This window comes from Cherax quadricarinatus, chromosome 74 (assembly GCF_038502225.1).
Source record: "Cherax quadricarinatus isolate ZL_2023a chromosome 74, ASM3850222v1, whole genome shotgun sequence".
Taxonomy (NCBI): Eukaryota; Metazoa; Arthropoda; class Malacostraca; order Decapoda; family Parastacidae; genus Cherax; species Cherax quadricarinatus.
The window spans coordinates 3,568,791-3,593,134 of record NC_091365.1 but is presented as its reverse complement, the minus strand read 5'-3'; the positions used below and the strand labels follow the sequence as shown (position 1 = coordinate 3,593,134).

The 24,344-nt window shown below is 38.0% G+C and overlaps 1 protein-coding gene across 2 annotated transcripts in view; it reads left to right on the top strand.

Moving 5' to 3' along the window:
- The first annotated feature begins 344 nt into the window (after window positions 1-344).
- The window catches only part of ATPsynO (ATP synthase subunit O, mitochondrial), a 41,425-nt gene continuing 17,425 nt past the window's right edge, over window positions 345-24,344 (top strand). Inside the window, exons 1-3 of one of the 2 annotated variants that reach the window (XM_070100689.1) lie at window positions 345-459; window positions 18,933-18,977; window positions 19,682-19,792. In XM_070100689.1, the coding sequence (XP_069956790.1) occupies window positions 430-459; window positions 18,933-18,977; window positions 19,682-19,792 (186 nt within the window). In that variant the 5' untranslated portion in view covers window positions 345-429. The remainder of the gene's footprint in view (window positions 460-18,932; window positions 18,978-19,681; window positions 19,793-24,344) is intronic. The other variant, XM_070100690.1, reaches the window with a different exon arrangement.

The following is a 24,344-nucleotide window of genomic DNA, read 5'->3' as shown; positions in this document are numbered from 1 at the left end:
GAGGCGGCAACAAGAGCAGATGCAGCCCTGCGAGGAATTTCTTCTTGAGCAATTGCTTTAAAAAGTGATTTAAGGATGGGATTACTAGCAATGAGCTTCTTGGGAGGGACTTGCAGCTATGTGATATTAAATGAACACATCTTCCATGGAGGGGTGAAAAGCACCCAGGATACAATAGGCATTACACCTCTGAATTGCAACTATATTAATTGGCGAAAAAAAATTGTATTTCCTGTGTAATGGAGTTTATATTACTGAATATAAATCTTAGTTGTTTATTCATTACATTGTTTGCACTTTCAAATAATCATTCAATACTATTTAAATTGTGTTTTTCAAATTCTTTATGTATGAAGGGATTTGACGTGAAAGAAAAGAGAAGTGAGTGAACATAAATTGGCCCTTAAGAAGGTCACCACTACACTAACAATGGCTGCTGCAGCTGAATTCTGTGTCCTGGTAAATATCTAGTATTGCCTTTATAACTCGCTGCTGCAACTCTTTAAACTATTCCACTCTTAATTACTTGTATTGCTCGCTCGGGTAATATTACTTTAGTTATTGAAGTTAAGTAATAACATGTTCACTGAAGCTGATTGTTGAGGAAGCCGGTCACTTTATCTCAAACTGAATTATGGTATATTCACCAGGAAGCGCTAAACCTGTAGGTTTGATACAAGGAATGGAAGGTTGCAGTATGTGTGTAGGCATGTTGTATATTTTCCAGTTCTGTGGGATTATACTTAGCTGTAATATTAATGGCGTAGCAAGGCTTTAGTCTTGGGTCGGCTGGGCTTAATATAGACTTGGTAATGCCTCTATTCAACTTTTCCATGCATTGTTGTGAGTTTAGATCACTGAGGGCTGTTTCCAAATGGAAATAAGTCACTTTAATTTTTTGGGGGGTTATCCTAGGTAATATACACCAAGTAACTTAAGGTGTCCAGTGGCCTGGTAAACAACGCTTTTGCTTCAGATGCAGTGTGTCTGGGGTTCGATCCCCAGAAAAGGGTAGAAACATTAGGGGGTGTTTCCTTACACCTGTTACTCCGTTCACCTAGCAAGCAAGTAGGTACCTTGGGTGTTAGTCCACTGGTGAGTCTCATCCTAAGGTACGAGATTGAGGTCTACAATGGAAATAAGAGACAGTCCCTCGATGACACACTGCCTTTCTTGGGTTGTCATGGATGGCTAACCCTCTGGGGTTAAAAATCCAAACAAATCTTAACTTGTAATAAAGTTGGTAGAATTACCGACCATATGTAAAGTAAAAGGACACAATTGCAACTAATGTGACATTTTATTGTGGCAACGTTTCGCTCTCCAGGAGCTTTATCAAGCCATTACAATGGCTTGTGAAAGCCATTACAATGGCTTGATAAAGCTCCTGGAGAGCAAAACGTTGCCACAATAAAATGTCACATAAGTTGCACTTGTGTCCTTTTACTTTACAAATCTTAACTTTATTTAGGCACAGGTACACACATACAATTAATCATACATGTGTAAATTACCTAGGATAACCCCCCAAAAAATTCAAAAGGGGCTTATTTCCATTGGGGTCCTTGATAATTGTACTTGTGTGCACTAATAATAATAATAATAATAATAATAATAATAATAATAATAATAATAATAATAATAATAATTTGCTACATGTACGTGGTATACAGGCCCCTTGTTAGGCTGAGCATTTCGGGCAAATTAGGTCAGTGTCCCTGGATGCGACCCACACCAGTAGACTAATACCCAAGTACATACCCATTTTACTGATGGGTGAACATAGACAACAAGTGTAAAGAAACATGTCCAATGTTTCTACTCTGGCTGGGAATTGAACCCAGACCCTTGCCGATTGAAGCGAGAGCTTTAGCCACCAGAGCTCGCTTGTGTAAGTAGGTTTATTTACAGGTACACACAAATAGTTACACAAATTGTCATGTATAGAAACGTGTGTAAAAATTACCTAGGATAATCCAAAAAAGTCTGACTTATTTCCACTGGGGTCCTTGAACTTATTTCCATTGGATGCCTCAATAAATTTACCTTTCTTGTTGGCTGTTTCTGGAGTTCTCCATACCTGATATTGTCTGTACTTTATGAGGTTGTGATCTGATTATATTGTACTTGTGATTGTTATGTCTGATTAGTTCCTCATTTATGAAGATCACTTTGTATTTTTTGTTTCTGGCAGATTCTGTTATCTGTTGGTTCAGAGTAAATTTTTAGAGCCCCATTAACGCGCTGATATTCAACTGTAGGGCTAGCACGTTATCAGGCAATATCTGATATGAGTCTCTTCTTTACTGTCTTATATTTAACATCAGGAAGATTGAAATCTCCAAGGAGGATAATATTTGGTGTAGGATTTTAAAGATTTTCCAGGCACTAGTCTTTTTTTTTTCAGTGATTCTGTGAATGGTGGATTATGTACAGGGATAATTTCTGTAACAGTCTTGTTCCTAACCTTCATACTGACACCTTCTGTTGGATCATTTGATGGTTTCAGCAGTTCTGTACAACAAACTAGTATTTATTTTACATAATCCTATTTGTCACATTTGTAAACATTGTAATTTTTTTACCCATATCTCATTGTTTAAAACATCCCTTATGTTTCTGTAAATGCTTCAAACATGGCATTTGCTTCTCTGAGGAGCCTTTTATTTCTATTTTCAATCACTGAATGTTAGCTAAAAGGAGGGTTTACCATTTGAGATATTTGAGTTTTGTTTTAGTATCACTTGAACTGTACCATTTATTTAGTATTTATTTAGTAATTTTTAGCATACATACAGAGGTACAAAAAAATACAGGTAAGAGCAGCATACCAAAGCCACTTATATGCATAGCATTACGGGCTGGCTTAAAATTAACTTAAGATTAACTAAGCAATGATGAAATCAGTGATAAAACATTATTGTAAACAGATAACTATAAAGCACAAATGAGTATTACAAAGACAGGTCATATGGTTGCATGCATTGCTGTACATTCAGTCGAATGGAGTATTCTGTTAGGTAGTGTATTTAAAAAAATAACAAAGTTAGATTGGGTCCTAGGTTTAGCATTTGTGTGATATAATTGTGAGTAACATATAGGATATACAATTTATAAGGTTCAGTTATTCAGTATTTATTTGGTTTTGAGTGAGTAAGTGATCTTTGAGACGAGACTTGAATTTATAAACAGGTAGTGTTTCTTTTATATCTACAGGTAATGAATTCCAGATTTTAGGGCCTTTTATGTGCATTGAGTTTTTGCATAGCGTGAGATGGACACGAGGAACATCAAAGAGTGATCTGTGCCTTGTGTTATGGTCATGTGTTCTGTTGAGGTTGGCAAGATGTTTGAGGGGAGGGTTAATATCAGAGTTAAGTGTTCTATGTATGTAATAGGTGCAGTAATAAGTATGGATGTTTTGTATGGTGAGTAGGTTGAGTGTTTTGAATATTGGTGGAGTGTGCTGCCTGTAGTGAGAATTTGTTATTCTAACTGCAGCCTTTTGTTGGGTAATTAGTGGTCTGAGATGGTTAATTGTTGTTGAGCCCCATGCACAAATTCCATAGGTGAGATAGGGGTAAATAAGAGAGTGATAAAGGGCCAGGAGGGCTGACTGTGGAACATAGTACCGTATCTTCGATAGTATGCCTACAGTCTTGGAAATTTTCTTAGAAATTTGTTGTATATGTGTATGAAATTTGAGTCTATTATCAAGGTGGATTCCTAAGAATTTTCCCTCTGTTAGCTTAGTGATAGGTGATCTGTTTATCGTTATGTTAAGAGGTACATCTGTAGCTCTGTTACCAAACTGAATGAAGTAGGTTTTGTCAGTGTTTAGTGTAAGTTTGTTAGTCCTCATCCAGGTAGATATTTTCTGTAATTCGGTGTTTACAGTATTGGCTAGCGTGACTGGGCTCGGGTGAGAGAAGACGTATGTAGTGTCATCTGCAAAAAGTGTGGGTTTGAGTAATTGCGAAGCATTTGGTAGGTCATTTATGTATAGGAGAAAGAGAAGAGGGCCAAGGACACTTCCCTGTGGGACACCAACTGTAATTGGTTGAGCGGAAGAGCTTGCCCCATTTGCGTACACATACAGTGGACCCCCGCATAACGATTACCTCCGAATGCGACCAATTATGTAAGTGTATTTATGTAAGTGCTTTTGTATGTGTATGTTTGGGGGTCTGAAATGGACTAATCTACTTCACAATATTCCTTATGGGAATAAATTCGGTCAGTACTGGCACCTGAACATACTTATGGAGTGAAAAAATATCGTTAACCGGGGGTCCACTGTATTGGCTTCTGTTGCTGAGGTATGACTTGAGGTAGTTGAGGGAGTGCCCTCTAATACCATAGTGTGACAATTTTACGTGGAGCAAGTCATGGTCAACTGTATCAAAAGCTTTACGTAAGTCAATGAAGATCCCCAGTGGGACTTCTTTTTTCTCTATTGCAGTGTATATATGTTCTAGCATGTGTATAATAGCATCATTAGTATTTTTATTAGGCCTGAATCCAAATTTCAGGGTTTGAGAATGTTTTGGGAGATGAGGTAGGAGTAGATTCGTTTATGAATTAATTTTTCGAAGATTTTTGAGAGAGGGTGTAAATTGGATATTGGCCTATAGTTATTCAACTCTGTTTGGTCTCCTTTATGGATCGGGGTGACCCTTGCTATTTTGAGAGCTGTAGGGAAGGTGGAGGATTCAATGGATTTGTTAAAGAGTGTTGCAATGATTGGTGATAGTACTTGTGACACTTTTTTGTATATAAAGGGTGGTAAGGTATTTAAATCTCCTGCCTTGTTTTTTAGTGCGTTGATAATAAGGGAGACTTCGTATGGGTTAGTCGGAGCTAGGAACAGTGTGTTCGGGTAGTTGCCAGTGAGGTAGTCATTTGGTGGGGTATCTGAGCTTGGGATTTTATTGGCAAGGTTTTGTCCTATAGTGGAGAAGAAATCATTGAGTCTGTTTGCTGTTTCTGTTGGTGGGAGTTGGGGTTCATCTGATTTTGCTAATTTTATTTCGCTATTTCGTGATATCTTTTTTGTTCCCAGAATTTCTGATAGGGTCTTCCAGGTCTTTTTTATATCACCTCGTAAGTTGGATAATCTGTTCTCATAATACAGTTTTTTTGCCCTTCTTATCAGGCTGGTTAGGATTGACGAGTAACGTTTTGTTTGGTCTCTGGTTATGTGACCCATTCTGTACTGTTTTTCATATCGGTGTTTTGTATTTATGGATTTGAGAATGCTGGGTGTTAGCCAGGGACTGTTCAGTCTCTTAGCTGTCATCTGTTTAGTTTTTTTAGGGTAGTGCTTGTTATGGAGGTATTGGGTCTTTTTTAGAAAATTATTAAAACATTCGTCAATATCTGTAGATTTCTAGCTCAGTGTGCCAGTCAATGTTTGTTACTGCTGTTGTGAAGTTATTAATGGCTGCCTCATTGTGAAGTCTGAAGGTGACTTTAGTAGTGTCTTCATTGTACAAATACAGTGGAACCTCTGGTCCCAAATGCTTCCGAACATGAACAAATCGGTTCACAACCAATAAAAATCAGCAAATTTTTGCATCTGGTAACAAACACATAATCGAGTGACGAACAAATACAGCCATGCCAGTTTTCACACTCCATGCCATTTTTTTGCACGTGCCTCATCGACAAAGCCTGGGAAGGCATCATGTACCAGACCTTGAATTCAGCGTGACAGAAACTTTGGCCTGAATGCATTCCTGAACGATATCTCAAAGGATTTGAGACCTCCGTTGTGGAGATAGTGTCCATGGGCAGGAGCATGGGTCATATAGGCGACAGTGATATCAAGGAACTGGTCGAGGATCGTGAGGAGGAACTGACAATGGATGAACACTCTGAACTCCAGATTGAGCAGCATAAGGTGCTCACTGAAGAGCAATCGTCGGAGGAAGAAGAAGAAAGGGAGGAGATTAAAATTGATGTGATAAAAGCCATCATAGAAAAATGGAATGAGTGCCAGGTTTTCTTTGAGAAGAACCATGCCGACAAAACTGTTACGAACAGAGTATTGAACATGATGAATGATAATGTTGTCTTTTCATTTCTGTAACGTTTTGATGCGAAGGAAAAGACAAGTCACATTAGATCAGTTTATGGTGAAGTTTGGTCCACCAGCTAAACGAGAGAAAACACCTGACTGAGAACGTCCCTCAATTGCGGAGGCAGACTCTCCCTCAAAACAGTAACCACCTCCCCACTCATCTTCCTCCTCACTTCCTTCATGCCAGAAGTCGACTCTTGCAAGGTTAGTTTTCTTGGTTGTTTATGGTACATACGTTTTTTTTCTCTAAGTTTTTTCTCTATTAAATTGTGCATTATTTTGTATAATTAAGGATTTTTCAAACTTTGATTATTTTTTTTCTGTGCTTAAAACTCATAAAAAATGCTTACAGTGAACGGACTCGTGCAATGTTAGTTTTCTCCGTTGTTCAAGGTTTTCAGTGTTATTTAAGATTTTTACATTTAGTGTACTATTGCACCATGCATTCTATGGTATAATTAATTATTTTGTGCTTAAAAATCTTAAAAAACAATATATACATACAGTTCATAAGGTTCTGGAATGGATTAATCATATTTATATACAATCCAATGGGAAAATTAGGTTTGGATCACGGTCAAATCGGGTCGTGACCAGAATTTTGGAACGAATTATGGTCATGACCAGAGGTTCCACTGTACCTGGTCCCTCCAGTATGTATAGCTTATAATATAGCCTTGTTTGGTGCGGGGGTGTGAAGTACAGTGGGCCCCCGCATAACGATTACCTCCGAATGCGACCAATTATGTAAGTGTATTTATGTAAGTGCATTTGTACGTGTATGTTTGGGGGTCTGAAATGGACTAATCTACTTCACAATAGTATTTCTTATGGGAACAAATTCGGTCAGTACTGGCACCTGAACATACTTCTGGAGTGAAAAAATATCGTTAACCGGGGGTCCACTGTACAATGGAACCTCTACTTGCGAGTTTAATCCATTCCATGACCTTGCTTGCAACTGGATTTGCTCGTTTGCAGAGTCAATTTTCCTCATTTTAATTAATTGAAATGCAATTAACCCTTTGACTGTCGCAACCCCCAATCCTGAGGTGTCTCCTGGTGTCGCAAAATTTAAAAAAAAAAATGATTTTTCTTATGAAATGATAGAGAATCTTTTCCCGATTGTAAAGACGCCAAAAAAACAAAATTTGATGGAAAACTGACGGAATTACGCTCTCGCAAAGTTAGCGACCTCGGCGATACAGTGGACCCCTGGTTAACGATATTTTTTCACTCCATAAGTATGTTCAGGTGCCAGTACTGACCGAATTTATTCCCATAAGGAATATTGTGAAGTAGATTAGTCCATTTCAGACCCCCAAACATACACGTACAAACGCACTTACATAAATACACTTACATAATTGGTCGCATTCGGAGGTAATCGTCATGCAGGGGGTCCACTGTATTTGCAAATCGGCGATTTCACCCACTTTGAGCCCTATTTTCGACTAATTCCATTATTCCAGTCAACCAAACTCATAGCTATTTCTTCAGAACTCCATTTTTTCCACCAATTGAGTACAAGAAACTGCCCATTTACCGATTTCAACTACCCAATAACATGGTCAGAAATTTGCAATTTGGCCAATTTCACAAAAATTAAAAAATATGACAATTTCAAAATAAGGACCAGAATGAACAATGCAGACATTCCAGGCTCTAAAATAACATTTTCTTTGTTCATCAGTCATGTCTCCAGGCCCCTGTGATATTACTCTTGCTTTTTATTTTGAAATTTTATTCAAACAAAAAATAGAAGATTTACTGTTATGCAGACTACTGCAATACTGTAATAATTGTAACAATTACATCAACCCATTCATGACTGCATATTAGAATGGCTATTTGGACATTTATTGGACAATGACATCATTTGTTTACTTTTGAACATCGGCAAAAATCAAACATTTCCCATACTTTGTGCTCCATTTCCAGGTTCTTTTTATAGTAAAATTAATCAAAATCACCTCTATTTCTATAATATAGTTTCCATTCTATCAAATGAGACCAAGAAAACGAGAATACAACCACAAATACTATACGAAAATAGACCACAAAGTCAGCATTTTAATTAAAAAAAACGGTCTGAGTTTTTTTTTCTCATGCACTGCGTGCTCCAGGATTTTTTTTATATGGTGCACACTGACCACACAGACCCATTCTCTCACATGTGGGCCTACCAGCTTTCTCCTGCCTGATTTGAAGCCGCTAGAATTTGAGTATATATACGTCAAACACGGTACCTCGTAAACATATATATACGACCGCGACAGTCAAAGGGTTAATCCGTTCCAGTGGAATTCTGTACTTCAATAATTTTGCTAATATGAACTCTACAGCTTATTTATCTCGGTTCATCTGATACAGTGGAACCTCAAAAATCGAACTTAATCCATTCCAAGAGCTAGTTCTAAATTTGAAAAGTCTGAAATTCAAAGCAATATTTTCCATAAGAAATGATGGAAATACAATTAATCCGTTCCAGAAACCCAAAAATATTCACACCAAAAATACATTTTATAGAGATTAATTACAGTTTTACATACAACAAATACTATAGTTTTTAATTATGTATAGTAATACATATAAAATAACATTTTTACTTACCTTTATTGAAGATTGGTGATGTCATCTGGATGATAGGGAGGAGGAGAGAGGGAGTTGGGGTTAGTGTTTGGAAGAAGAATCCCCCTCCATGAGGACTTCAGGCAAAGCCCTCTCTGGGGTTAATTCCCTTCTCTGTCTTTTAATGCCACTAGGACCAGCTTGAGAGTCACTGGACCCCTGTGGACAGTTATAACTGTCCACAGTCCTCTGTTTCTGGTGCCTCTTTAACATTTCCCTAAAATGGGACATGGTTCTGTCACTGAACTTGTTGCAAAGATGGCTTGTTTCAGCTTGCTCGGGGTGGTACTTCTGCACAAACATTTGGACATCATTCCACTTGGCACAAATCCCCTTAATCTTTGAAGAAGGCACCTCATCCACTCCCTATATTAACACCTTTCGCAACATCAGCTTCCTTGATTTGTTCTTTCTTTGACAGGATAGAACCGATGGTTGACTTGTTTTTCCCATACATCATGGCAAGCTCAACAAGACTCAAGAAATCGTAATGACACGATTGCAATCGTGTCATTACGATTTCTTGAGTCATGTTGACGGCAGTGAAGGGACTTGAGCTAGAGTTCGTCACGGCCACGCTAGCTGGAGATTCGTCTGTAAAAACTTGCATTTGTGGTCACAGTGGTGCCTGTGCTAACCTTCCTATGGTGTAGAAATATACCTAGTTGGATGAATCTTATTGTGGCTAGCTGGTCTAGTGGCTAACGCGATGGGCTGGAGTTTTGAGACTCTATGACCGCGGGTTCAATCCCGGCCGGGGGTATGGTAAGCTCAACAAGTCTCACACCACTCTCATACTTCTGTATTATTTCCTTCTTCACATCTATGGTGTTTCTCACTTTCTTTACCACAGGGGTACCACTAGCAAGTTTCTTTGGGCCCATGGCAGCTTATTTCACAGTCCCACAAGCACTAAACATAATGAAATAATCGTAAAATGAGTGAATGAGAGCACAGGTTAGTGTTCACTCAAGCATAAACAAAGCTAGACTGCTCACGGCGCCTGCGCGGGGATGCGGACAGAGTGGGCGGCAGACAGGTCCCGTACCCGGCGGTCCGAAAATAGGGGCGCGTTCGATAATAGGGACACAGTTTGTCCGAGAAAATGGTCCTATTTTTTAAATGTTCGATATGTGATACGTTCAATTTTTGAGGTTCCACTGTGTGACATAATAAACAATATAAATAACATAGAAACCTGATATATACTCTAGAATGAATAAAATGTCATATATGTGGTGGTGGCGGCAGCAGCCGACGCGAGTTTGTCTGGAGACAAGACAAAATACTCCTTGAATATTTTGCTATCAACAACTCTACGGCTTATTTATCCATCACAGTTCATCTAATGTGAAATAATAAACAATATAAATAACGTAGAAACCTGATATATACTCTAGAATGAATAAAACATGTCATTATGTAACAGGTGGAGGCCACAACCACTCCCTTTGTTGTGGTAAACACTGCCATCTAGTGACAGCCTTTTGAAGCCGTCTGTTATTATAATTATTATTATGTAGTACATTTTTTTTCTTAACAAGTCGGCCATCTCCCACCGAGGCAGAGTGACCCAAAAAAAAAGAAAAAATTCCCAAAAAGAAAATACTTTCATCATCATTCAACACTTTCACCTCACTCACACATAATCACTGTTTTTACAGAGGCGCTCAGAATACAACAGTTTAGAAGCATATACGTATAAAGATACACAACATATCCTTCCAGACTGCCAATATCCCAAACCCCCTCCTTTAAAGTGCAGGCATTGTACTTCCCATTTCCAGGACTCGAGTCCGGCTATATAAAATTAACTGGTTTCTCTGAACTCCTTCACTAAATATTACCCTGCTCACACTCCAACAGCTCATCAGGTCCCAAATACCATTCGTCTCCATTCACTCCTATCTAACACGCTCACGCATGCTTGCTGGAAGTCCAAGCCCTATGCCCACAAAACCTCCTTTACCCCCTCCCTCCAACCTTTTCGAGGACGACCCCTACCCTGCCTCCCTCCCCCTACAGATTTATATGCTCTCATGTCATTCTACTTTGATCCATTCTCTCTAAATGACCAAACCACCTCAACAACCCCTCTTCAGCCCTCTGACTAATACTTTTATTAACTCCACACCTCCTAATTTCCACACTCCGAATTTTCTGCATAATATTCACACCACACATTGCCTTTGGAGAGGACATCTCCACTGCCTCCAACTGCCTCCTTGCTGCAGCATTTACAACCCAAGCTTCACACCCATATAAGAGTGTTGGTACTACTATACTTTCATACATTCCCTTCTTTGCCTCCATAGGTAACATTTTTTGTCTCCACATATACATGTACCTCAATGCACCACTTCCCTTTTTTCCTTCATCAGTTCTATGATTAACCTCATCCTTCATAAATCCATCCGCTGACAACGTCAACTCTCAAATATCTGAAAACATTTACTTCTTCCATACTACTCCTCCCCAATTTGATATCAAATTTTTCTTTATCTAAATCATTTGATACCCTCATCACCTTACTCGTTTCTATGTTAACTTTCTACCTTTACACACACTCCCAAACTCGTCTACTAACCTTTGCAATTTTTCTTTAGAATCTCCCACAAGCACAGTATCATCAGCAAAAAGTAACCGTGTCAATTCCCATTTTGTATTTGATTCCCCATAATTTAATCCCACCCCTCTCCCGAACACCCTAGCATTTACTTCTTTTACAACCCCATCTATAAATACGTATATTAACCATGGTGACATTACACATCCCTGTCTAAGATGTAGTACTTTTACCGGGAAGTAGTCTCCCTCTCTCCTATACACACCCTAACCTGAGCCTCACTATCCTCATAAAAACTCTTTACAGCATTTAGTAACTTACCACCTATTCCATATACTTGTGACATCTGCCACATTGCTCCTCTATCCACTCTATCATATGCCTTTTCTAAATCCATAAATGCAATAAAAACTTCCCTACCTTTATCTAAATACTGTTCACATATATGCTTCAAGGTAAACACTTGATCTACACATCCCCTACCCACTCTAAAACCTCCTTGCTCATCCGCAATCCTACATTCTGTCTTGCCTCTGATTCTTTCAGTAATAACCCTACTGTACACTTTTCCTGGTATACTCAGTAAACTTATTCCTCTATAATTTTTACAATCTCTTTTGTCCCCCTTCCCTTTATATAAAGGGACTATACATGCTCTCTGCCAATCCCTAGGTACCTTCCCCTCTTTCATACATTTATTGAACAAAAGTACCAACCACTCCAACACTATGTGACCCCCTGCTTTTAACATTTCTGTTATGATCTCATCAGTTCCAGCTGCTTTACCCCCTTTCATTCTACGTAATGCCTCGCGCACCTCCCCCGCACTCACATCCTGCTCTTCTTCACTCCTAAAAGATGGTATACCTCCCTGGTCAGTGCATGAAATTACTGCCTCCCTTTCTTCTTCGACATTTAAAAGTTCCTCAAAATATTCTCGCCATCTACCCAATACCTCTGTCTCCCCATCTACTAACTCCCCTACTCTGTTTTTAACTGACATATTCATTCGTTCCCTAGGCTTTCTTAACTTGTTTAACTTGCCCCAAAATTTTTTCTTATTTTCATTAAAATTTCTTGACAGTGCCTCTCCCACTCTATCATCTGCTCTCCTTTTGTACTCTCACCACTCTCTTCACCTTTCTTTTACTCTCCATATACTCTACTCTTCGTATAACACTTCTGCTTTGTAAAAACTTCTCATAAGCTACCTTTTTCTCTTTTATCACACCCTTTAGTTCATCATTCCACCAATTACTCCTCTTTCGTCCTGCACTCACCCTCCTATAACCACTAACTATTGCCCCACATTCTTATACTGCATTTTTAAAATTATTCCAACTCTCTTCAACCCCCCCTCACTACTCATACTTGCACTAGCCCACCTTTCTGCCACTAGTTGCTTATATCTCACCCGAACTTCCTCCTCCCTTAGTTTATACACTTTCACCTCCCTCTTACTTGTTGTCATTTTCCTCTTGTCCCATCTACCTCTTACTCTAACTGTAGTTACAACTAAATAATGATCCGATATATCAGTTGCTCCTCTATAAACATGTACATCCTGGAGCCTACCCATCAACCTTTTATCCACCAATACATAATCTAATAAACTACTTTCATTATGTGTTATATCATACCTTGTATATTTATTTATCCTCTTTTTCATAAAATATGTATTACTTGTTACCAAACCTCTTTCTACACATAGCTCAATTAAAGGCTCTCCATTTTCATTTACCCCTGGCACCCCAAATTTACCTACTACTCCCTCCACAACATTTTTGCCCACTTAACCCTTTGACTGTCGCGGCCGTATATATACGTTTTACGAGGTGCCGTGTTTGACGTATATATACTCATAAATTCTAGCGGCTTCAAATCAAGCAGGAGAAAGCTGGTAGGCCCACATGTGAGAGAATGGGTCTGTGTGGTCAGTGTGCACCATATAAAAAAAATCCTGGAGCACGCAGTGCATAATGAGAAAAAAAAAACTCTGACCGTTTTTTTTAATTAAAATGCCGACTTTGTGGTCTATTTTCGTATAGTATTTATGGTTGTATTCTCGTTTTCTTGGTCTCATTTGATAGAATGGAAAACATATTACAGAAATAGAGGTGATTTTGATTGATTTTACTATAAAAAGAACCTAGAAATGGAGCTCAAAGTAGGGGAAATGTTTGATTTTTGCCAATGTTCAAAAGTAAACAAATGATGCCATTGTCCAATAAATGTCCAACTAGCCATTCTAATATGCAGTCATGAATGGGTTGATGTTATTTATACAGTTATTACAGCATTGCAGTAGTCTGCATAATAGTAAGTCTAATATTTTTTGTTTGAATAAAAATTCAAAATAGAAAGCAAGAGTAATATCAGAAGGGCCTGGAGACGTGACTGATGAACAAAGAAAATGTTATTTTAGAGCCAGGAATGTCTGCATTGTTCATTCTGGACCTTATTTTGAAATTGTCATATTTTTTAGTTTTCGTGAAATTGGCCAAATTGCAAATTTCTGACCACATTATTAGGTAGTTGAAATCAGTAAATGGGCAGTTTCTTGTATTCAATCAATAGAAAAAATGAAGTTCTAAAGAAATAGCTATGAGTTTGGGCGACTGGAACAATGGAATTAGCCGAAAATAGGGCTCAAAGTGGGCGAAATCGCCGATTTGTAAACAGCGCCGAGGTCGCTAACTTCACGAGAGCATAATTCCGTCAGTTTTCCATCAAATTTCGTTTTTTTGGTGTCATTACAATCGGGAAAAGATTCTCTATCATTTCATAAGAAAAAATAATTTTTTTTTTTTTAAATTTTGCGACACCAGGAGACACCTCAGGATTGGGGGTTGCGACAGTCAAAGGGTTAAGCATTGAAATCCCCAACCACAAGTACTCTCACACTTGGTTCAAAACTCCCCACGCATTCACTCAACATTTCCCAAAATCTCTCTCTCCCCTCTACACTTCACTCTTCTCCAGGTGCATATGCATTTACTATAACCCACTTTTCACATCCAACCTTTATTTTACTCCACATAATCCTTGAATTAATACATTTATAGTCCTTCTTTTCCTGCCATAGCTTATCCTTCAACATTATTGCTACTCCTTCTTTAGCTCTAACTCTATTTCAAATTCAAAGTTTATTCTCTATAAGGATTACAATGCTGAGTTTACAGAATTTGGTTATTGTGTGGTTTACATGTAGTAAAGTACTAATTACAGAGGGTGCCACTAAACACCTAGCATGGCTAGGCATTTCGGGCAGACTTAGATTAATTCTTAAATTTAAAATATTACAAATTATGAGGTAAGTTGGTATTATGGCTAAGTGACTAAATACTAGTTTGTGAGTTTAGCAATGTGAATGCTTTTGTTTTGGCACAATACATAGTTTCAGTATTGGAGTATCACAGGCCAACTTATGACTAGTTAGGATTCATTATTTTAAGATTGAGATTGATATTTCTGTTTATGGTCAAATGGGCGAGTGAGTGTAAGTGTGAACCACCAGGTAGTATTCGTGTAATTAGTTGACGGTGTGTATCAGGGAGATAAGATGTTTTCTAATGGTAGTTTTGAAGGTGATGAATGTGTCTGCAGTTCTAGAGTTTTCAGGTAGGGTGTTCCAGATTTTAAGGCCTTTGACATACATTGAATTTTTGTAAAGGTTTATTCGGACACGAGGTATGTCATAGAGATGTTTGTGTCTGGTGTTATGCCTGTGGATTCTGTCACAACTATCAAGAAAGCATTTTAGGTCAAGGTTAATATTGGAATTTAAGGTCCTGTAGATGTAGATTGCATAGTAGTAAGTGTGGATGTACTGAACAGGGAGTAAGTTTAGATCTATGAAGAGTGGGGGGCGGTGTGTTGCCAGGGATGGGATTTAGTGATTATTCTTACTGTGGCTTTTTGTTGGGTTATTATTGGCTTTAGGTGTGTTGCTGCAGTTGATCCCCAAGCACAAATAGCATTCTCCCACCCCCTTCAGCTTTGTTTCACTTAAAGCCAGGGCATCCAGCTTCTCATTCATAACATCCACAATCATCTCTTATCATCCGCACAACATCCATGCACATTCATATCCCACTTTGACAATTTTCTTCTTATTCTTTTTAGTAACTATTACAGGAAAAGGGGTTACTAGCCCATTGTTCCCGGCATTTTAGTTGACTTTTACAACACGCATGGCTTACGGAGGAAAGATTCATATTTTGACAGGGTCCCACATCAGAGACTATTGAGGAAAATTAAAGCACATGGAATAGGAGGAGAAATTTTTTCCTGGATAGAGGCATGGTTGACAAATAGGCAGCAGAGAGTTTGCATAAATGGGGAGAAATCAGAGTGGGGAAGCGTCACGAGCGGTGTTCCACAGGGGTCAGTGTTGGGCCCCCTGCTGTTCACAATCTACATAAACGACATAGATGAGGGCATAAAGAGCGACATCGGCAAGTTTGCCGATGACACCAAAATAGGCCGTCGAATTCATTCTGACGAGGACATTCGAGCACTCCAGGAAGATTTGAATAGACTGATGCAGTGGTCGGAGAAGTGGCAGATGCAGTTTAATATAGACAAATGCAAAGTTCTAAATGTTGGACAGGACAATAACCATGCCACATATAAACTAAATAATGTAGATCTTAATATTACGGATTGCGAAAAAGATTTAGGAGTTCTGGTTAGCAGTAATCTGAAACCAAGACAACAGCCACCTCCCCATGGATATAAAAGGAAAAGTAATAAGAACAAGAACTATTAAGATAAAGACAGAAAACTCAGATGAGTGTGTATAAATAAATGTGTACATGTATGTGTAGTGTGACCTAAGTGTAAGTAGAAGTAGCAAGACGTACCTGTAATCTTGTATATTTATGAGACAGGCAAAAGACACCAACAATCCTACCATCATGTAAAACAATTACAGGCTTTCGTTTTACACTCACTTGGCAGAACGGTAATACCTCCCTGGGTGGTTGCTGTCTACCAACCTACTACAACCATTATTATTATATATGTATTTATTATTATACATAATATAATAATATTATTATTATTATTGTTGTATTATATTATTATACTATCGTTATTATACGTATTATTATTATTATTATTACAATATAAATAATTTAATTTTTATTCACACAAAAAATATAAAATTGCAATAATTGTATAAATAATGTCAACCCATTCAGGACTGCATATTGGAATGGACAGCAATCGAACATTTCTCCTATGTTGAGCTCAATTTCAAGGTACTTTTTGTCATGAAAGCAATCAAAATCATATCTATTTCTGTAATATATCTTCCATTCTATCAATTGAGACTAAAAAAAACAAGAATACAAACATAAAAACCATATGAAAAAATACCACTAAGGGGCGGCTAATTGCTGAGAAGTGAATTCTGTTATTTATGTTCCGATTTCTTTCATTTTTTGGTGTACATTAAGAAGCATCTTTCCATCATACATTGCCCAAGTTTCAATAAGATAGTCCAACAAACAAATGAGATACAGTTCTCTAGATCAAGAGCAAGAGCCTCTCACTAGCGTCAAGGAACCTGCCTTGAGGTCTGCTCGCTTATGGAAATTTTGCCCGCATATGGAAACAAAAAATCGACCCATTGACTGCTTGTATTTGGAAAAACTTGCACATGGAAGCGCTTGCAAGTAGAGGTTCCACTGTATTGGTTTGGCTTGCTGCATTGCTATGTCTATATATGTCTCCTGTTGTCCTTTCTTGTATTCCTTTGTTTCTATGATATCTCTTCCCTCACCCCACTTCCCTGCTGTATGACCTTAGTGGGTTTAGCGCTTTATTATTTTAATGATAATCTCTCCGCCCCCCCCCAAAAAAAAAAAAAAACTTGTTTTTTATTAAATTAACGTGATTGCAACTATTGTGGGCCATCTTGTATAAATGTTACTTTTTAAAAAAATTATTCTCCTGTAAAAAGATTGCATACTGTAAATATGCAATAACATATTTATAGTATATTGGATTACAAGTTGGACTAAAACCCATGAAAAGCCAGTCTTAACCCTTTGAGGGTCGAGAGGCCCACTCCCAAACTCGTTCTCAGGGTCAAAGTTTTCAAAAAAAAAAAAAAATAATTTTTTCTTATGAAATGATAGAAAATCTAATTCCGATCATAATGACACCAAAAGTATGAAATTTAATGAAAAACCTACGGAATTATGCTCTTGCGAAGTTAGTGGTCTCAAAGTTGGTGATTTCGCCCACTTTGGGCCCTATTTTCTGCCAATTCCAATGTTATTGTTGACTAAAATCATAGCTATTTCCCTAGAACTCCACTTGTTCTGTCGATTGAGTACAAGAATCTGCCCATTTACCGATTTCAACTACCCAATAAAGTGGTCAGAAATTGGCAATTTGGGCAATTTCACACAAATTTCAAAAGATGCCAATTTCAAAATAGGGTTCAGAATAAACAAGACAGACATTCATGGCACTAAAATAACATTTTATCTGTTCATGAGTCACATCTCTAGGCCCCTCTTACATTACTTTTGCTTTCCATTTTGAATTTTTATTCTCACAGAAAATAGAAAGTTTTCTGTTATGTATACTACTGCATCATTGTAAAAACGGTATAAATGATATCAGCGCACTTGTGAAAGAATAATAGACTCACCAGTTGACGTGTATTGGATGCGTGGCTTGATTTGTTTACTCTTGAATATTGGTAAAAATCGATCATTTTCGCTAGTTTGAGCTCAATTTCAAGGTACCTGTCATTGTGAAACCAATCAAAATCATCTCAAATTCTGTAATATATCTTCCATTCTATCAAATGAGACAAAGGAAACAAAAATACAACAATAAATACCATGCAAAAATACACTAGAAAGTTGCTGTTTTAAACCAAAAACAGTTAGTTTTTTTTTTCTCATTATGCACAGTGTGCTTAAGCATTTTTTTTTTATACTGCACACACTGACCACACAGATCCATTCTTTCGTGTGTAGGCCTGCCAGCTTTCTTCCACCATATTTGAAGGCGCTAGAATTTAGGTGTACAAGTACGAGACCGACCCTGGCTGCAGTGACGTACTTGTACGTGACTGACCCTCAAAGGGTTAAAACTAGTAGGTCAGTGTTATCCATTGTACCATGTTGGGTGTATTTTTCTACGATAAGGTTAGCATAGGTCTCATTCTGACCATGCATGCAAGTTTACAGTACAATAGTGTCATTACAATTTCGTGAGTCATTAAGGCTTTGATGGGACTTAAGCTAGAGCTTACCCGTAGCCATTCTAGCATGAGAATCTTCTGTAAAAACCTGCATCTGTGGTCACAGTAGGACCCATGCTAACCTTCTTGGGTGTATAGAACTACTAGTTTGATGGATCTTATTAGGCTAATATGGGATAGTATAGATCTTATTAGGCTAGTATGATACAGTATGGCTCTCATTAGGCTGGTATGCTGTGGGTTTGAACTCCATGCCATATAGTGAGTTATTTTCAACTGTATCTTTACAATTTCATGAGTTATTCTATTGTGCACTTATGGTATATTTAAATTTGTATATTTTTCTCAAGCTTACGCAGCATTTAGATGCACTATTCTAAAAAATTAAAAATGCATTCGTAAACATACTTTGACTTCCTTTACAGGCAAGGTCCTTCTCCACCTCGGTGGCTATGAAGCAGTTGGTTAAGGTTAGTTTTTTAAATACTGCATGCCTTGGTAGGATTTTATTTTCCCATTTACTTGTACTTTCCATCCCTCTTTTTTCCTGTCAACTAAGCCAGACAAAGTACATTACCAGCCAGACAGTCTTAAAATTATCTAGCTCAGGGTTTTTACTTGGTGGTCCATGGATTCCCTAGGGAGTCCATGAACCAAGGCTGAAAAATGCATTTTTTCTCTAGTGTTCCTTACTGTTACTTTGAAGATTTCTTTTGTAATAGAATTCAGTTTTATGTCAAATTATCAGTTTGTTTTATTGAAGCAATGTGAAAAATTGAGATACTGGTTTTTCTGTGGTAAGTTTTGAATGTATAATTTGATGGGGTAAAACCTTCCCTGCTGCTACCTTGAGAATGTATCTTCTGAGTGGTTTCAGACTTTGGAAGTTAGTGTATGCTAGTGGAAGCATCAGATTAATTTTGAGCTATGTGGGTGCCATGTTGACAATTTATTGAATGGTATAGTTTCCTTGCATTAACTTGTGAATACATCTTTTGATATTAAACTGCATTAGAAACTTGTACTGTACTTTGTACTGTACTACTTTATTTATTTTGTATGCATTGTGGTAGAGTGGTCCAAGTTAATGGGATATAGGGATACTTTTCTTGATAGCTCAGCAACCAAAACACATCTAGTTAAAATACTAAATGTAAGATTATTTAATTTCTAGCCTCCAATTCAGCTGTTTGGATTAGAGGGTCGTTATGCTACTGCTCTTTATTCGGCAGCCTCAAAGCAGAAGGCAATAGATGCTGTTGACAAGGATATGAAAACATTTTCTGTAAGTATAAGAGAGCATAATGTATTTGATTATGTTCATGTAATTATGTTGAATTTAATGTGTACTTAGTGCATCGTCTTTAACCCTTAAATGGTCCAAACAAATAGACGTTCAAATTCGTAGTGCTACAAAAGTAGATCTACTTTTTTTTTAACATATTTTCAAATATAACAAAAAAAAAAAATGTAGATAAAAGTTTTTTTTACACATTTTCAAATGTAAAACAAAAAAGTTCTACATTTTTTTACATACTTTCAGATGTTGAAAAAACGTATATATACATTTGGACCATTTAAGAGTTAAGTAAGTTGGGTGGCAGGTAAGGTGTGATTGTTCCTGTCCTTACAGGCATTATGACAGTGTGAACATGGTTGTCTTTATTAACATTGTGGCAGGTACACTGTGTGTGATCTTTGTCCATAACCACTAGCAGTATAAGCTACCAGTGAGAATTCATTCTTTGGCTTTTCCTTGTCTATAAGTCTTCAGTAATAGAGGTGTCTAGTCAACATGTTGTTGCAGCCTGCAGGCCTGCCGAATAAGGCAAGCGAAAATTTGCGTATGCAATAATTTCGCAAAAATCATGCTGAACCTTACAAAAAAAAATTCTTTGTTTATTATTAAATTATTGTAAACGTGTATAAAATATATTTAGTTAGGGTTAGGCTAAATTAAATTGTGCTTGTTATAATAAGGTTATAAAACAATAAGAACAAGAGAAGTGGCTGCCCTAGGACAGACAACATAGTTACCTTGACAAGGTTCTGAGAGCAGGCAAAGAGACCAGTAGCCAGCCACATAAGTTCCCAGCCACGTTCCTAACTCAGATGGTTCCTGTTTTCTGTCAGGTTTTTTTGTTGCAAAATTATTAATTTTTACACTAACATGAATGAATAAAATATATCTTTAAATATACAGTGGACCCTTGCCTTACGACCGCATAGCGTTACGTTAAATCCGCCATACGAAGCATTTGAACGCAAAAATTTTGCCTCGCCTCAAGATAAAAAAAACTCGCCGTACATGATTCGTCCGGGACGCGTCCCAAGTGTGGCCTCAGCGCCAGTGTTTACAAGCCAGCCAGTGTGGTCGCATCTATGCATACATTTGGTACATTTCACATTATCCCAGTGTTTTTAGTGCTTGTAACTGCAAAATAAGTCACCATGGACCCCAAGAAAGCTTCTAGTGCCATCCCTGTGGTAAAAAGGGCGAGAATTAGTATGGAACTGAAAAGAGAGATTAAGGAAATGTGTGCATAGTGGGTTGAACTGCAAACCTTTACGAATGAAAATCACTCTGACACAGCTACTGCAAGCCATGTTGGCAACCTGTACATTGACAATGTTATGGCCCATTTTAGGAAAGTCTTAACCCTTTCAGGGTCTATGCCGTAGATCTACGGCTTTACGTTCAGGGTCCAAACCGTAGATCTATGCCATGAGCTCAGCTCACTCTGATAAGCTGTGAGCAGTAAATTTGGGCCTAGATATGAGAGAATAAATCTGTGGTATGTGTGTGCACCACATAAAACAACTCCTGCAGCACACAGTGCATAATGAGAAAAAAAACTGAGACCATAATTTTCGATTAAAATAGCGACTTTGCAGTGTTTTTTCGTATGTTTTTTATAGTTGTATTTGCAATTTCTTGGTCTCGTTTGATAGAATGGAAGATATACTACAGAAATAGAGATGATTTTGATTGGTTTAAGTACTGGAAATGGCTTGAAACTGAGCTTAAAGTAGTAGAAATGTTAAATTTTTGTTGATGTTCAAGAGTAAACAAATGACCTCACAAGTCTAATACATGACAGCTGGTGGGTCTGATATACATTCACAAATGTGGTGATATTATTTATACAATTATTACAGTATTGCATAACAGTAAATCTTCTATTTTTTTATTTGAATAAAAATTCATTATGTGAATAAAAAATCAAAATGGAATTCATTTGTAAAGTCTGAAAACGTAACTGATAAACAGAGGAAATGTTAGTTTAGTGCCAGGAATGCCTGCATTGTTTATCCTGGACCCTATTTTGAAATTGGAATATTTTGAACTTTGCATTAAATTGGCCAAATTACCAATTTCCAATCACTGTATTTTGTTGTTGAAACAGTTGACTTGGCAATTTCTTGTGCTCAATCGATAGAATAGAAGTAATACATACTAGTGAAATAGCTAAGAATTTGGTTGACTGGAATACTGTAATTGCCCTAAAATGGGAGTCAAAGTTGGCAAAATCGCCGATGCATAAATATCGCCGACACATCAGAATTCGCGAGAATATAATTTCGTCAGTTTTCCATCAAATTTCATACTTTTTGTTTTATTACTTTCAGAAAAAGATTCTCTACCATTTCATAAGAAAAAATAACAATTATTTTTTGAAAATTCTTGGACCCTGGTGCACACTTTGAAATTTGGCCTCTGGACCCTGAAAGGGTTAAAGGAACGGGAGGTACAGAGCTCTGTGGACAGATTTGTTGTGCGGCAGAGGTCCAGTGACTCTCAAGCTGGTCCTAGTGGCATTAAAAGAAGGGAAGTAACCCCGGAAAAGGACTTGCTACCTCAAGTCCTAATGGAAGGGGATTTCCCTTCTAAACAATAACTTCCACACACTCCCATCCCATCAATCATCAGATCTTCAATAAAGGTAAGTGTCATGTATTCCATTCTTAGTAGAGTAGTAATTGTGCATGTCTTCTTCAGTTTGTGTGTATTAAAATTAATATTTCATGTGGTAACATTTTTTTTTTCATACTTTGGGGTGTCTTGCACGGATTAATTTGATTTCCATTATTTCTTATGGGGAAAATTAATTCGCCTTACGATAATTTCGGCTTACGATGAGCTCTTAGGAACGGATTAATATTATAAGGCGGGGGTCCACTGTACTATATCCACTCACTGTATGCAGCACAATAACTGCACAAACATTATCATTATATTATTTACAAAATTTGTGTACACAAACCAACAATTAAAAAATTTGTTTATTACTACGGCTCTATAATATATATAAATGTGTATATATATCCTAGGTAGTAGGTTGGTAAACAGCAACTGCCTAGGGAGGTACTACCATCCTGCCAAGTGAGTGTACAATGAAAGCCTGTAATTGTTTTACATGATGGTAGGATTGCTGGTGTCTTTCATCTGTCTCATAAACATGCAAGATTTCAGGTATGTCTTGCTACTTCTACTTACACTTAGGTCACACTACACATACATGTACAAGCATATATATACACACCCCTCTGAGTATTTACCTGGAGTTTACCTGGAGAGAGTTCCGAGGGTCAACGCCCCCGCAGCCCGGTCTGTGACCAGGCCTCCTGGTGGATCAGAGCCTGATCAACCAGGCTGTTACTGCTGGCTGCACGCAAACCAACGTACGAGCCACAGCCCGGCTGGTCAGGAACCGACTTTAGGTGCTTATCCAGTGCCAGCTTGAAGACTGCCAGGGGTCTGTTGGTAATCCCCCTTGTGTATGCTGGGAGGCAGTTGAACAGTCTCGGGCCCCTGACACTTATTGTATGGTCTCTTAACGTGCTAGTGACACCCCTGCTTTTCATTGGGGGGATGTTGCATCGTCTGCCAAGTATTTTGCTTTCGTAGTGAGTGATTTTCGTGTGCAAGTTCGGTACTAGTCCCTCTAGGATTTTCCAGGTGTATATAATCATGTATCTCTCCCGCCTGCGTTCCAGGGAATACAGGTTTAGGAACCTCAAGTGCTCCCAGTAATTGAGGTGTTTTATCTCCGTTACGCGTGCTGTGAAGGTTCTCTGTACATTTTCTAGGTCAGCAATTTCACCTGCCTTGAAAGGTGCTGTTAGTGTGCAGCAATATTCCAGCCTAGATAGAACAAGTGACCTGAAGAGTGTCATCATGGGCTTGGCCTCCCTAGTTTTGAAGGTTCTCATTATCCATCCTGTCATTTTTCTAGCAGATGCGATTGATACAATGTTATGGTCCTTGAAGGTGAGATCCTCCGACATGATCACTCCCAGGTCTTTGACGTTGGTGTTTCACTCTATTTTGTGGCCAGAATTTGTCTTGTACTCTGATGAAGATTTAATTTCCTCGTGTTTACCATATCTGAGTAATTGAAATTTCTCATCGTTGAACTTCATATTGTTTTCTGCAGCCCACTGAAAGATTTGGTTGATGTCCGCCTAGAGCCTTGCAGTGTCTGCAATGGAAGACACTGTCATGCAGATTCAGGTGTCATCTGCAAAGGAAGACATGGTGCTGTGGCTGACATCCTTGTCTATGTCGGATATGAGGATGAGGAACAAGATGGGAGCGAGTACTGTGCCTTGTGGAACAGAGCTTTTCACCGTAGCTGCCTCGGACTTTACTCTGTTGACGACTGCTCTCTGTGTTCTGTTAGGAAATTATAGATCCATCGACCGACTTTTCCTGTTATTCCTTTAGCACGCATTTTGTGCGCTATTACGCCATGGTCACACTTGCCGAAGGCTTTTGCAAAGTCTGTATATATTACATCTGCATTCTTTTTGTCTTCTAGTGCATCTAGGACCTT